The sequence below is a fragment of the Trichomycterus rosablanca genome, chromosome 1, assembly GCF_030014385.1.
Source record: "Trichomycterus rosablanca isolate fTriRos1 chromosome 1, fTriRos1.hap1, whole genome shotgun sequence".
Taxonomy (NCBI): domain Eukaryota; kingdom Metazoa; phylum Chordata; class Actinopteri; order Siluriformes; family Trichomycteridae; genus Trichomycterus; species Trichomycterus rosablanca.
This window is the reverse complement of record NC_085988.1, coordinates 8,063,737-8,075,178: the sequence shown is the minus strand read 5'-3', so window position 1 is coordinate 8,075,178 and position 11,442 is coordinate 8,063,737. Positions and strand designations below refer to the sequence as shown.

The following is an 11,442-nucleotide window of genomic DNA, read 5'->3' as shown; positions in this document are numbered from 1 at the left end:
GAGATGCTGATTCTCCTCAAAAAGAACCTTCACTTCATTCTGAGTGTTCTAGTGTTACTGCTACAATGCTGCACTAAGTTTGTTTACTTTTATTTTGTAAAAATAAAGGAACATTAAGCAATAGCTTGGATGCAGCATTTATTTTCCTACAGCACTGCAGAGCTATTCAGCTGTTAAATATACAGTGGTGTTCAAATAAATAGCAGTGATTTTAAAAAAGTGAATAAAGCACAAAATCATTATAATAACTTTTATTTCCATAAATGCAAATGCACTAAAAATACTACACTTTCAATTCTAAATCAAAACATTAACAAAATTTAGCCAGTTTGTGTTCATCCTTTACAGAAAGTTAAGAAAAATGAATATTAGGCTGTTCAAAAAAATAGCAGTGCAGCATTTTTCTTTAAAAACCTCAAACAATTGTTTCCGAGATCTGTGTTCCATGGAGTCGACCAACTTCTGGCACCTCTGAACAGGTATTCCAGTCCAGGATGATTAGACGACATTCCACAGTTCTTCTGCAATTTTTGGGTTTTGCCTCAAAAGAACACGTTTCAGACGTTGGGTTTGTTTTGTTTTCATTACTCTACTACACTTTCAAGTAAATACTTTGCTATGTAGAAACATCACTTCTACTAAAAACAGTGATTTATCAGGTTAATGGTGTTGGACTGCTATTTTCTTTGAACACCTCTGTATATCACACACACACCTGTTGAGCAGCAGGAAGATAATTCACTGCCCACCCTTGCAACATCCAGTGCTAATTTAGACACATACAGCACTAACAGGCTAAACAGGCCCCTCTCACTGAAATGGTTAGTGGTAACTGCATACACACACACCTAATTAATGTGTGCCATGTGTGGTTCTGTGATGAGAAACATAGGTGGTACTTGGAAGTTTGGGTTTGATAATGGGTGGTGGTACTTGGTCTACAAAGTTGAGAACCACTGTTCTAGGTGATCCAGAAGTGCTGCGACGGTCCTGAACGTTAAACTCATCGCTTTATTTCGTTTGCGCCTTTAGTATTTAGATCGTGGTGGAAGGTAGAAGGTTGGAACAAGTGAAGTCCTTCCTATATTTATAAATCAGGTACCAATAGATACCACTGATGAGGAATATCCACCCTGGCACTCCTACCAGTCAGACGAGCCAATCGTCGTCTGTTTAGGCGGAGCTGAGATTCAAACTTGCGAGTTTAAGACGTCTGCACTGGTGTGCTAGCGTGTATAAAAGTGTAGAATAATTTCACCAGATGATTAATAAGGGCAATCTGCTTAGATAGGTGGTCAGTCACCGCCAACCGGCTCTGAATTTATCAGATAAAAAAAAAGATCCTTCAAAAGCAAGACGGATACGAAAGGATACAAAAATCTCATCAAACATATTCATATACGATATAGGGCCAAAAGTATGTGGACACCTGACCACAAGCGCTATAACATGAACGTATAACAAACTCCACTGTTCCAGGATGGCTTGTCACATACTTTTTGAGTGTGTCTGTGGAAATTTGTACCTATTCAGTCAAATGAACATTTGTAAGGTCAGACACTGATGTTGAATGACACTGCTTAAAAGTTCATTTCTGACCAGAGGTGTTTAGTGGACTTAAGGTCTGGTCTTTTTTACTCCTGGCTTTGTGCACAGAAAAAGCCCTTCCCTAAACTGTTACCACAAAGTTAAGATCATATTAGATGATTTATATTATAGATGGTTTACACCTATTAGCGGCTTAACTTAATTATTAGTGGTGTCCATATACTTTAGACCGTAGAGTGTGTAATTGAAATAATTGTGCAGCACTGTGACAAGGCAGCTAATGTGGGTGTGTCACTGCCTGAGGAGTTTGTCATGTTCTCCTTATACTTGGTGGGATTCTTCTAAGTACATACAGAAAACATGCAGAAGGTGTGTTGGCTGCTCAAAATAACCTGTAGGTGTGAGTGTGCTGCCCTGTTCGGATTGTTATTCCTGCCTGACGATGCCTCCAGACCCACAGCGACCCTGACCAGAATAAATCGATTACTGAAGTTGAGTTTTCTTTTAAATCCCCAAAACATGACAGTAGGTTGATTGGCTTTTCCAAAACTGTCCCTTGTGGTAAATGAATTACAGAACGACTGGTGGACCCACCGCAACCCTGACCAGAACCAAGCGGTTAAAATCGCAGTGACGTTTTCAGCATGACAGTGCTTTCTGACGAGCTCCAGACCCTTCACGACCCTGACCAGGATAGTGCTTACTGAGCAGAGGTTTGTAAATACGAATCTTTAATATTATATATTTATAAGGATTTATTTCTATATAAATGTAAACAAATACATTATTAGAAACGACATAATGCTTTGAAAACTACGTCTCCCATAATGCACCTCCGCAGCCGCTTTACACGCTGTGACGCAGCAGATAAACGCTAATCAACGGTTCTGTTTCAAATCGCCACCGCGATTCCTAGATTTGTGCACTGCCTAGGGTGTAATGTAACGCTTTATACACCCTACCTAGTGCACTTCGTGTTTACTATGTGGTAAAATTGAGACGCGGAGTGATGAAAGTCATGAGGACGTGTAGCTCAGCAGCATCTCGTCCTTCACTCAGTCAGTCTGTCAGGAGGTAACGGTTATAATGCGTTAATAAGGGGGGTATGTAGGACTGTGGAGGGCAGTTTGGGTTAGTTCGTGTAGTCAGTTGAGGGCAGCCAGCATGTTCCCGGGGTTGTTATACTCGCTGCTGGCGGGGTTTCTGGGCGCTGTAGCCTCGTCCTCGGCTAAACTGTCCCTGGGTTCGGATTACCTGAAGGGAGTGTGTGAGACTGGGCTGAGGAACTGGGGGGAACCGAGGAGCTTCATCCATACAGACCAAAGCTCCACCTGTGAACGGGTAAGGTCCATCACCTATCTACAGCTGAGACCTTTACTTCAGTATTTATACTGCAGGGGTCTGAGAGGGCGGGGCTTGACAGAAAGGGGGCGTGGTTATGATAAACACGGAGGGTCACGCTGTGCTCTATGTGTTCCTCCACCACTCGTAGCGCAGAGGTCACTGATGCTGCAGCAATGAGGAGAAACCCTGATCCTGGCTAGGATTGTTCTCTGTGTAGCTGTTGCTCCTGCTGCTTTCAGGTTGTCCTGTGACTCTGTTCTAGTTACAGCTGGTTAGGATTGTTCTCTGTGTAGCTGTTGCTCCTGCTGCTTTCAGGTCGTCCTGCGACTCTGTTCTAGTTACAGCTGGTTAGGATTGTTCTCTGTGTAGCTGTTGCTCCTGCTGCTTTCAGGTCGTCCTGCGACTCTGTTTTAGTAACAGCTGGCCAGGATTGTTCTCTGTGTAGCTGTTGCTCCTGCTGCTTTCAGGTCATCCTGCGACTCTGTTCTAGTTACAGCTGGTTAGGATTGTTCTCTGTGTAGCTGTTGCTCCTGCTGCTTTCAGGTCGTCCTGCGACTCTGTTCTAGTTACAGCTGGTTAGGATTGTTCACTGTGTAGCTGTTGCTCCTGCTGCTTTCAGGTCGTCCTGCGACTCTGTTCTAGTTACAACTGGTTAGGATTGTTCACTGTGTAGCTGTTGCTCCTGCTGCTTTCAGGTCGTCCTGTGACTCTGTTTAGTAACAGCTGGCCAGGATTGTTCTCTGTGTAGCTGTTGCTCCTGCTGCTTTCAGGTCGTCCTGCGACTCTGTTCTAGTTACAGCTGGTTAGGATTGTTCACTGTGTAGCTGTTGCTCCTGCTGCTTTCAGGTCATCCTGCCACTTTTTACTATTAACAGCTGGTCAGGATTGTTCTCTGTGTAGCTGTTGCTCCTGCTTCTTTCAGGTCGTCCTGCGACTCTGTTTTAGTAACAGCTGGCCAGGATTGTTCTCTGTGTAGCTGTTGCTCCTGCTGCTTTCAGGTTGTCCTGTAACTCTGTTCTAGTTACAGCTGGTTAGGATTGTTCTCTGTGTAGCTGTTGCTCCTGCTGCTTTCAGGTCGTCCTGCGACTCTGTTCTAGTTACAGCTGGTTAGTATTGTTCACTGTGTAGCTGTTGCTCCTGCTGCTTTCAGGTCATCCTGCCACTTTTTACTATTAACAGCTGGTCAGGATTGTTCTCTGTGTAGCTGTTGCTCCTGCTGCTTTCAGGTCGTCCTGCGACTCTGTTTTAGTAACAGCTGGCCAGGATTGTTCTCTGTGTAGCTGTTGCTCCTGCTGCTTTCAGGTCGTCCTGCGACTCTGTTTTAGTAACAGCTGGCCAGGATTGTTCTCTGTGTAGCTGTTGCTCCTGCTGCTTTCAGGTCGTCCTGCGACTCTGTTTTAGTAACAGCTGGCCAGGATTGTTCTCTGTGTAGCTGTTGCTCCTGCTGCTTTCAGGTCGTCCTGCGATTCTGTTCTAGTAACAGCTGGCTAGGATTGTTCTCTGTGTAGCTGTTGCTCCTGCTGCTTTCAGGTCGTCCAGCGACTCTGTTCTAGTTACAGCTGGTTAGGATTGTTCACTGTGTAGCTGTTGCTCCTGCTGCCTTCAGGTCATCCTGCCACTTTTTACTATTAACAGCTGGTCAGGATTGTTCTCTGTGTAGCTGTTGCTCCTGCTGCTTTCAGGTCGTCCTGCGACTCTGTTTTAGTAACAGCTGGCCAGGATTGTTCTCTGTGTAGCTGTTGCTCCTGCTGCTTTCAGGTCGTCCTGCGACTCTGTTCTAGTTACAGCTGGTTAGGATTGTTCTCTGTGTAGCTGTTGCTCCTGCTGCTTTCAGGTCGTCCTGCGACTCTGTTCTAGTTACAGCTGGTTAGGATTGTTCACTGTGTAGCTGTTGCTCCTGCTGCTTTCAGGTCGTCCTGCGACTCTGTTCTAGTTACAGCTGGTTAGGATTGTTCTCTGTGTAGCTGTTGCTCCTGCTGCTTTCAGGTCGTCCTGCGACTCTGTTTAGTAACAGCTGGCTAGGATTGTTCTCTGTGTAGCTGTTGCTCCTGCTGCTTTCAGGTCGTCCTGCGACTCTGTTTAGTAACAGCTGGCTAGGATTGTTCTCTGTGTAGCTGTTGCTCCTGCTGCTTTCAGGTCATCCTGCCACTCTGTTCTAGTGACAGCTGGTTAGGATTAATCTTTGTGTAGCTGTTGCTCCTGCTGCTTTCAGGTCGTCCTGCGACTTTTATCAAATGACTCTTATCACTGTGTGTGTGTGTGTGTGTGTAGCTGCACATCCCCCTGCGGTTGCTCTGTGGTGGACTGCTGTTCACCTGTAATGCTGTGATGTGGACGTTCCTATCAAAGGCGCTCAGGTACTCGTCCTCCTCCACCCGGACCACCGTTACCACCACCGCCTCCAACCTCATCTCTTCTGTGAGTATCATTCACCCTACAGTCGTATATCAGCACCCTCCACCCTATTCAAGACCCTACAGCCTTCATTCTACACCCTACAGCCTTCATTCTACACCCTACACCCTTCATTCTACACCCTACAGCCTTCATTCTACACCCTACAGCCTTCATTCTACACCCTACAGCCTTCATTCTACACCCTACAGCCTTCATTCTACACCCTACAGCCTTCATTCTACACCCTACAGTCGTATATCAGCACCCTCCACCCTATTCAAGACCCTACAGCCTTCATTCTACACCCTACAGCCTTCATTCTACACCCTACAGCCTTCATTCTACACCCTACAGCCTTCATTCTACACCCTACAGCCTTCATTCTACACCCTACAGTCGTATATCAGCACCCTCCACCCTATTCAAGACCCTACAGCCTTCATTCTACACCCTACACCCTTCATTCTACACCCTACAGCCTTCATTCTACACCCTACAGCCTTCATTCTACACCCTACAGCCTTCATTCTACACCCTACACCCTTCATTCTACACCCTACAGCCTTCATTCTACACCCTACACCCTTCATTCTACACCCTACAGCCTTCATTCTACACCCTACAGCCTTCATTCTACACCCTACAGCCTTCATTCTACACCCTACACCCTTCATTCTACACCCTACAGCCTTCATTGTACACCCTACAACCTTCATTGTACACCCTACAGCCTTCATTCTACATTCTACACCCTTCATTCTACACCCTACAGCCTTCATTCTACACCCTACAGCCTTCATTCTACACCCTACAGCCTTCATTCTACACCCTACAGCCTTCATTCTACACCCTACAGCCTTCATTCTACACCCTACACCCTTCATTCTACACCCTACAGCCTTCATTGTACACCCTACAGCCTTCATTCTACACCCTACAGCCTTCATTCTACACCCTACAGCTTTCATTCTACACCCTACAGTCTTCATTCTACACCCTACACCCTTCATTCTACACCCTACACCCTTCATTCTACACCCTACAGCCTTCATTGTACACCCTACAGCCTTCATTCTACACCCTACAGCCTTCATTCTACACCCTACAGCCTTCATTCTACACCCTACAGCCTTCATTCTACACCCTACACCCTTCATTCTACACCCTACAGCCTTCATTGTACACCCTACAACCTTCATTCTACACCCTACAGCCTTCATTCTACACCCTACACCCTTCATTCTACACCCTACAGCCTTCATTCTACACCCTACAGCCTTCATTCTACACCCTACAGCTTTCATTCTACACCCTACAGCCTTCATTCTACACCTACACCCTATTCTACACTCTACATCTTTATTAGACACTCTACAGCCTTCATTCTACACCTGACATCCTTTATTTTACAGCCTACACCCTATTGTCTACACCCTGTACCATTCATTCTACACCCTACAACCTTAATTATACATTCAACACCCTTCATTCTACAGCGTACACCCTTTATTCTACACCCTACAACTTTTATTTTACACTCAGCATTTGTTCTACACCCTTCAATCTACACCCTACAGCCTTCATTCTACACCTTAAACACTTCATTCTACACCCTACAGCATTACACACTACACCCTGCATTTTATATCCTACACCCTTCATTCTACACCCTACACCCCTGATTTTACACCCTACAGCCTTCATTCTACACCTTAAACACTTCATTCTACACCCTACAGCATTACACACTACACCCTGCATTTTACATCCTACACCCTTCATTCTACACCCTACAGCATTACACACTACACCCTGCATTTTACATCCTACACCCTTCATTCTACACCCTACACCCCTGATTTTACACCCTACAGCCTACAGCAGAATATCTACACCCTGCACTCTTTATTTTACACCCTACATTCTACACCACACAGCCTTCAATCTACATCCTACACTGTTCATTCTACACCTTACAGCCTTCATTCTGCACCCTTCATTTTACACCCTACAACCTTCATTTTACACCCTACAGCCTTCAATCAAAACCCTACAGCCTTCAATCTACATCTTACACCGTTCATTCTAAACCATACAGCCTTCATTCTACACCCTACATCTTTCATTCTACACCCTACAGCCTTCATTCTACACCCTACAGCCTTTATTCTACACCCTACACCCTTCATTCTACACCCTACACTCTTCATTCTACACCCTACAGCCTTCATTCTACACCCTACAGCCTTCATTCTACACCCTACACCCTTCATTCTACAAGCTACAGCCTTCATTCTACACCCTACACCCTTCATTCTACACCCTACAGCCTTTATTCTACACCCTACACCCTTCATTCTACACCCTACACCCTTCATTCTACACCCTACAGCCTTTATTCTACACCCTACACCCTTCATTCTACACCCTACACCCTTCATTCTACACCCTACACCCTTCATTCTACACCCTACAGCCTTTATTCTACACCCTACACCCTTCATTCTACACCCTACACTCTTCATTCTACACCCTACAGCCTTCATTCTACACCCTACAGCCTTCATTCTACACCCTACACTCTTCATTCTACACCTTTAATCTACACACTACACCCTTTATTTAACACCCTACAGATGTACATCTACACCCTACAGCTTTCTTTCTACACCCTATAACCTCATGTAGAACTTTATCTAGATGCATCTAGATGTTTTTATTTGGCCAGTGCCAGACATGCCTTTGTGTTCTTTTTGGTCAGCAGTGAGACTTTTCCATGGATGCCATTTTTGCCCAGTGTCTTTATTGTTATAGAATTGTGTACATCGGTGTGTTCAAACTACAGCCCGCAGGCCATTGCAGCGCATTTTAATTTTGTCTGTGAGGTATTTTAGAAATAAAATGAATATTGGCTCATTATTGGGCAGGTTTTTAAAAAGGAAATTCCTGGTTTGAACACTAGGTGCCGCTATTACATAGAATCAGTCTAAAACGCTCCTGAGTTGCTGTCCTCCCCCTACACCTACATTACCGTTCCAGAGGTTTTGGATAGAGATGGCGGCGCCAAAGAAATACGTCAGACACAGTGAGAAAATGAATATATTTTCACTACATTCAGAGGGAAATGGGTATGTTTAATTTGTCAGGAAACTGTTGCTGTAACGACGATGTTTAATAGTGTTCCCATTAGGGTTATTTACTGGTGAGTGAAATGACTTAGGCACCTTGACAAAGGCAGGTGAGACCTGAAGTCCTTTAGATGTTTCTCTGGGTTCTTCTTTTACCCCCTGGATGAGCCGTTGATCTGGGAAGGGTCACCGCTATTCTGAGTTTTCATTTTGTGGATAATGGCTCTCGGTGTGGTTCAGTGGAGTCCCAGAGCCTTAGCAATGGATTTGAATCCTTTCCAGACTGCTAGATTTCAGTGAAAGCAGCACATGATGCCAACTTCTAAAGAGATTCAAATACACACCGATCAACCATAACATTAAAACCACCTCCTTGTTTCTACACTTACTGTCCATTTTATCAGCTCCACTTACCATTTGGAATCTACAATTACTGACTGTAGTCCATCTGTTTATCTGCATGCTTTGTTAGCCCCCTTTTACCCTGTTCTTCAATGGTCAGGACCCCCACAGGACCCCCACAGAGCAGGTATTATTTAGGTGGTGGATCATTCTCAGCACTGCAGTGACACTGACATGGTGGTGGTGTGTTAGTGTGTGTTGTGCTGGTATGAGTGAATCAGACACAGCAGCGCTGCTGGAGTTTTTAAACACCTCACTGTCACTGCTGGACTGAGAATAGTCCACCAACCAAAAAAAAAATCAAGCCAACAGCGCCCCGTGGGCAGCGTCCTGTGACCACTGATGAAGGTCTAGACTCTAGACGATGAGCGACTCAAACAGCAGCAATAGATGAGCGATCGTCTCTGACTTTACATCTACAAGGTGGACCAACTAGGTAGGAGTGTCTAATAGAGTGGACAGTGAGTAAACACGGTACCCAGCAGCGCTGCTGTGTCTGATCCGCTCATACCAGCACAACACACACTAACACACCACCACCATGTCAGTGTCACTGCAGTGCTGAGAATGATCCACCACCTAAATAATACCTGCTCTGTGGTGGTCCTGTGGGGGTCCTGATCATTGAAGAACAGAGTGAAAGGGGGCTAACAAAGCATGTAGAGAAACAGATGGACTACAGTCAGTAATTGTAGAACTACAAAGTGCTTCTATATGGTAAGTGGAGCTGATAAAATGGACAGTGAGTGTAGAAACAAGAAGGTGGTTTTAATGTTATGGCTGATCGGTGTAGATACCCAACACAGTCAGCTCAGGAAGACGTCGTACCCACCGGTCAATCACGTTTGTGTGTTTCTTTCTGTCTTTCCACCCTTTCTGACCAGGTGTTCCTGGGGCAGCTGATTTTCGGGGACAGTCTCATGGCACTGTGGTGGGTCGGGGTCTCTCTCACTCTTTCCGGTCTCCTGGTGCTGCAGCGCTCCTCGTCCATCTGCGCGCCCACGGAGAGCGCCAGAAAGGACGAATGAGCGGCGAAAATCAACCACGTGACCGACGGCAGCTTTCAATCCATTACGACATGAGTAGAGTGGAAATGAATGGAAGCTGGAGATGATCTTGGTAACCAAGTTCTGTTATTGTTAACTGAACGGATGTATATAGTCAGACAGCAATAACTGATTGGTCAGTGACTGGTGATACGATCTACTGCAATATTCAATACACATAATCTTATTACCCGTTCGTGCTATTTCGGGGAAGAAAATATGAAGACGGGATTAAACCACGTCTTCAGATCCATGCAGAAAACACACATCATCCTGACCAACCTCAATCAGCTCAGTCAATCATGGAAGTTCCAGCAGCCGTAACGTACAGACGGACCTGCTGCCAAGATCAAACCTTAAATACGGATGTTCTGACGCATTCGATTGCTTACATATCGCCAACAAGAAGCACAGAAGAAAGAGCAACGGCTTATGAACCATCCCAACATATAGATCACCAGAATCCACAATCGTTACGATCACAAATCCTTCCAGATGTTCTTCCACCTCGTATATGGACACTGCAGAACCGTGAGGGAACCTACGTGTAATACACGGTCTGTGGTGAAAGGTTAGCTGGTCACACCAAAGACTTTAAACGCTGGTTTAGCTGGTGAGAACGGCCAAACCATTTCACCATGTCTGAAAACCTAGGTAGATGGGATTGAATTTTAAAAGGCGGATTATTAAATGATCCTAATTATTATTTATTAGGATTTGAACGTCATGTTTTACACTCTGGTTACGTTCATGACAGGGACGGTAGTTACTCAGTACACAACATTCATCAGTTCACAAGTTTAATATCAAACACAGTCGGTCATGGACAATTTAGTGTCTCCAGTTCACCTCACTTGCACGTCTTTGGACTGTGGGAGGAAACCGGAGCACCCGGAGGAAACCCACGTGGACACGGGGAGAACATGCAGACTCTACACAGGAAGGACCCGGACCGCCCCACCCGGGGATCGAACCCAGGACCTTCTTGCCGTGAGGCGACAGTGCTACCCACCGAGCCACCGTGCCGCCCCGGCGCTCTAGTTAGACATTTACATTTGTGGCATTTTATCCAAAGCGACTTACGATTTCTGACTGAACACAATTTGAGCAATTGAGGGTTAGGGGCCTTGCTCAGGGGCCTAACTGTGGCAACTTGGTGGCGGTGGGGCTTGAACTGACAACCTTCTGATGACTAGTCCAGTACCTTAACCACTGAGCTACCACTAGCCCTAGATCGGCCTAGACGGCGGTTACGTCAACTGCCCCCGTCTGCCACTTCAGTTTTAGCTTATTAAGCTAACAGAGTTAGCCTCAGACCCTTCAAACCCATGAGCTGAGGCGACACAACCCGGTAGCAAGCGGTAAAAACAGTGATAGTGGGCAGTGATATTAACAGGGCAGTGATAGCTCAGTGGTTAAGGTACTGGACTAGTAAACAGAAGGTTGCCGGTTCAAGCCCCACCACCACCAAGTTGCCACTGTTGGGTCCCTGAGCAAGGCCCTTAACCCTCAATTGCTCATCGTGTAAGTCGCTTTGGATAAAAGCGTATGCTGAAAATGTAAATGGAAAAACGATG

General features: G+C 45.6%; 1 protein-coding gene across 1 annotated transcript; it reads left to right on the top strand.

Annotated features, from left to right (window-relative positions):
• Positions 1-2,579: 2,579 nt before the first annotated feature.
• Positions 2,580-10,682, top strand: LOC134318452 (transmembrane protein 42). The gene is made up of 3 exons (XM_062999401.1): positions 2,580-2,889; positions 5,164-5,310; positions 9,704-10,682. The coding sequence occupies exons 1-3, from the start codon at positions 2,713-2,715 to the stop codon at positions 9,845-9,847; spliced, it is 468 nt and encodes a 155-aa protein (XP_062855471.1). The 5' UTR covers positions 2,580-2,712; the 3' UTR covers positions 9,848-10,682.
• Positions 10,683-11,442: the final 760 nt, after the last annotated feature.

What these genes read in the sequence shown, in the direction of transcription:
- LOC134318452 (XM_062999401.1), top strand. Translation starts at nt 2,713, where the DNA reads ATGTTCCCGGGGTTGTTATACTCGCTGCTGGCGGGGTTTCTGGGCGCT. An exon ending in AAAGCTCCACCTGTGAACGG is followed by an intron (nt 2,890 to 5,163) that starts GTAAGGTCCATC and finishes GTGTGTGTGTAG; the next exon opens with CTGCACATCCCCCTGCGGTT. An exon ending in CCTCCAACCTCATCTCTTCT is followed by an intron (nt 5,311 to 9,703) that starts GTGAGTATCATT and finishes CTTTCTGACCAG; the next exon opens with GTGTTCCTGGGGCAGCTGAT.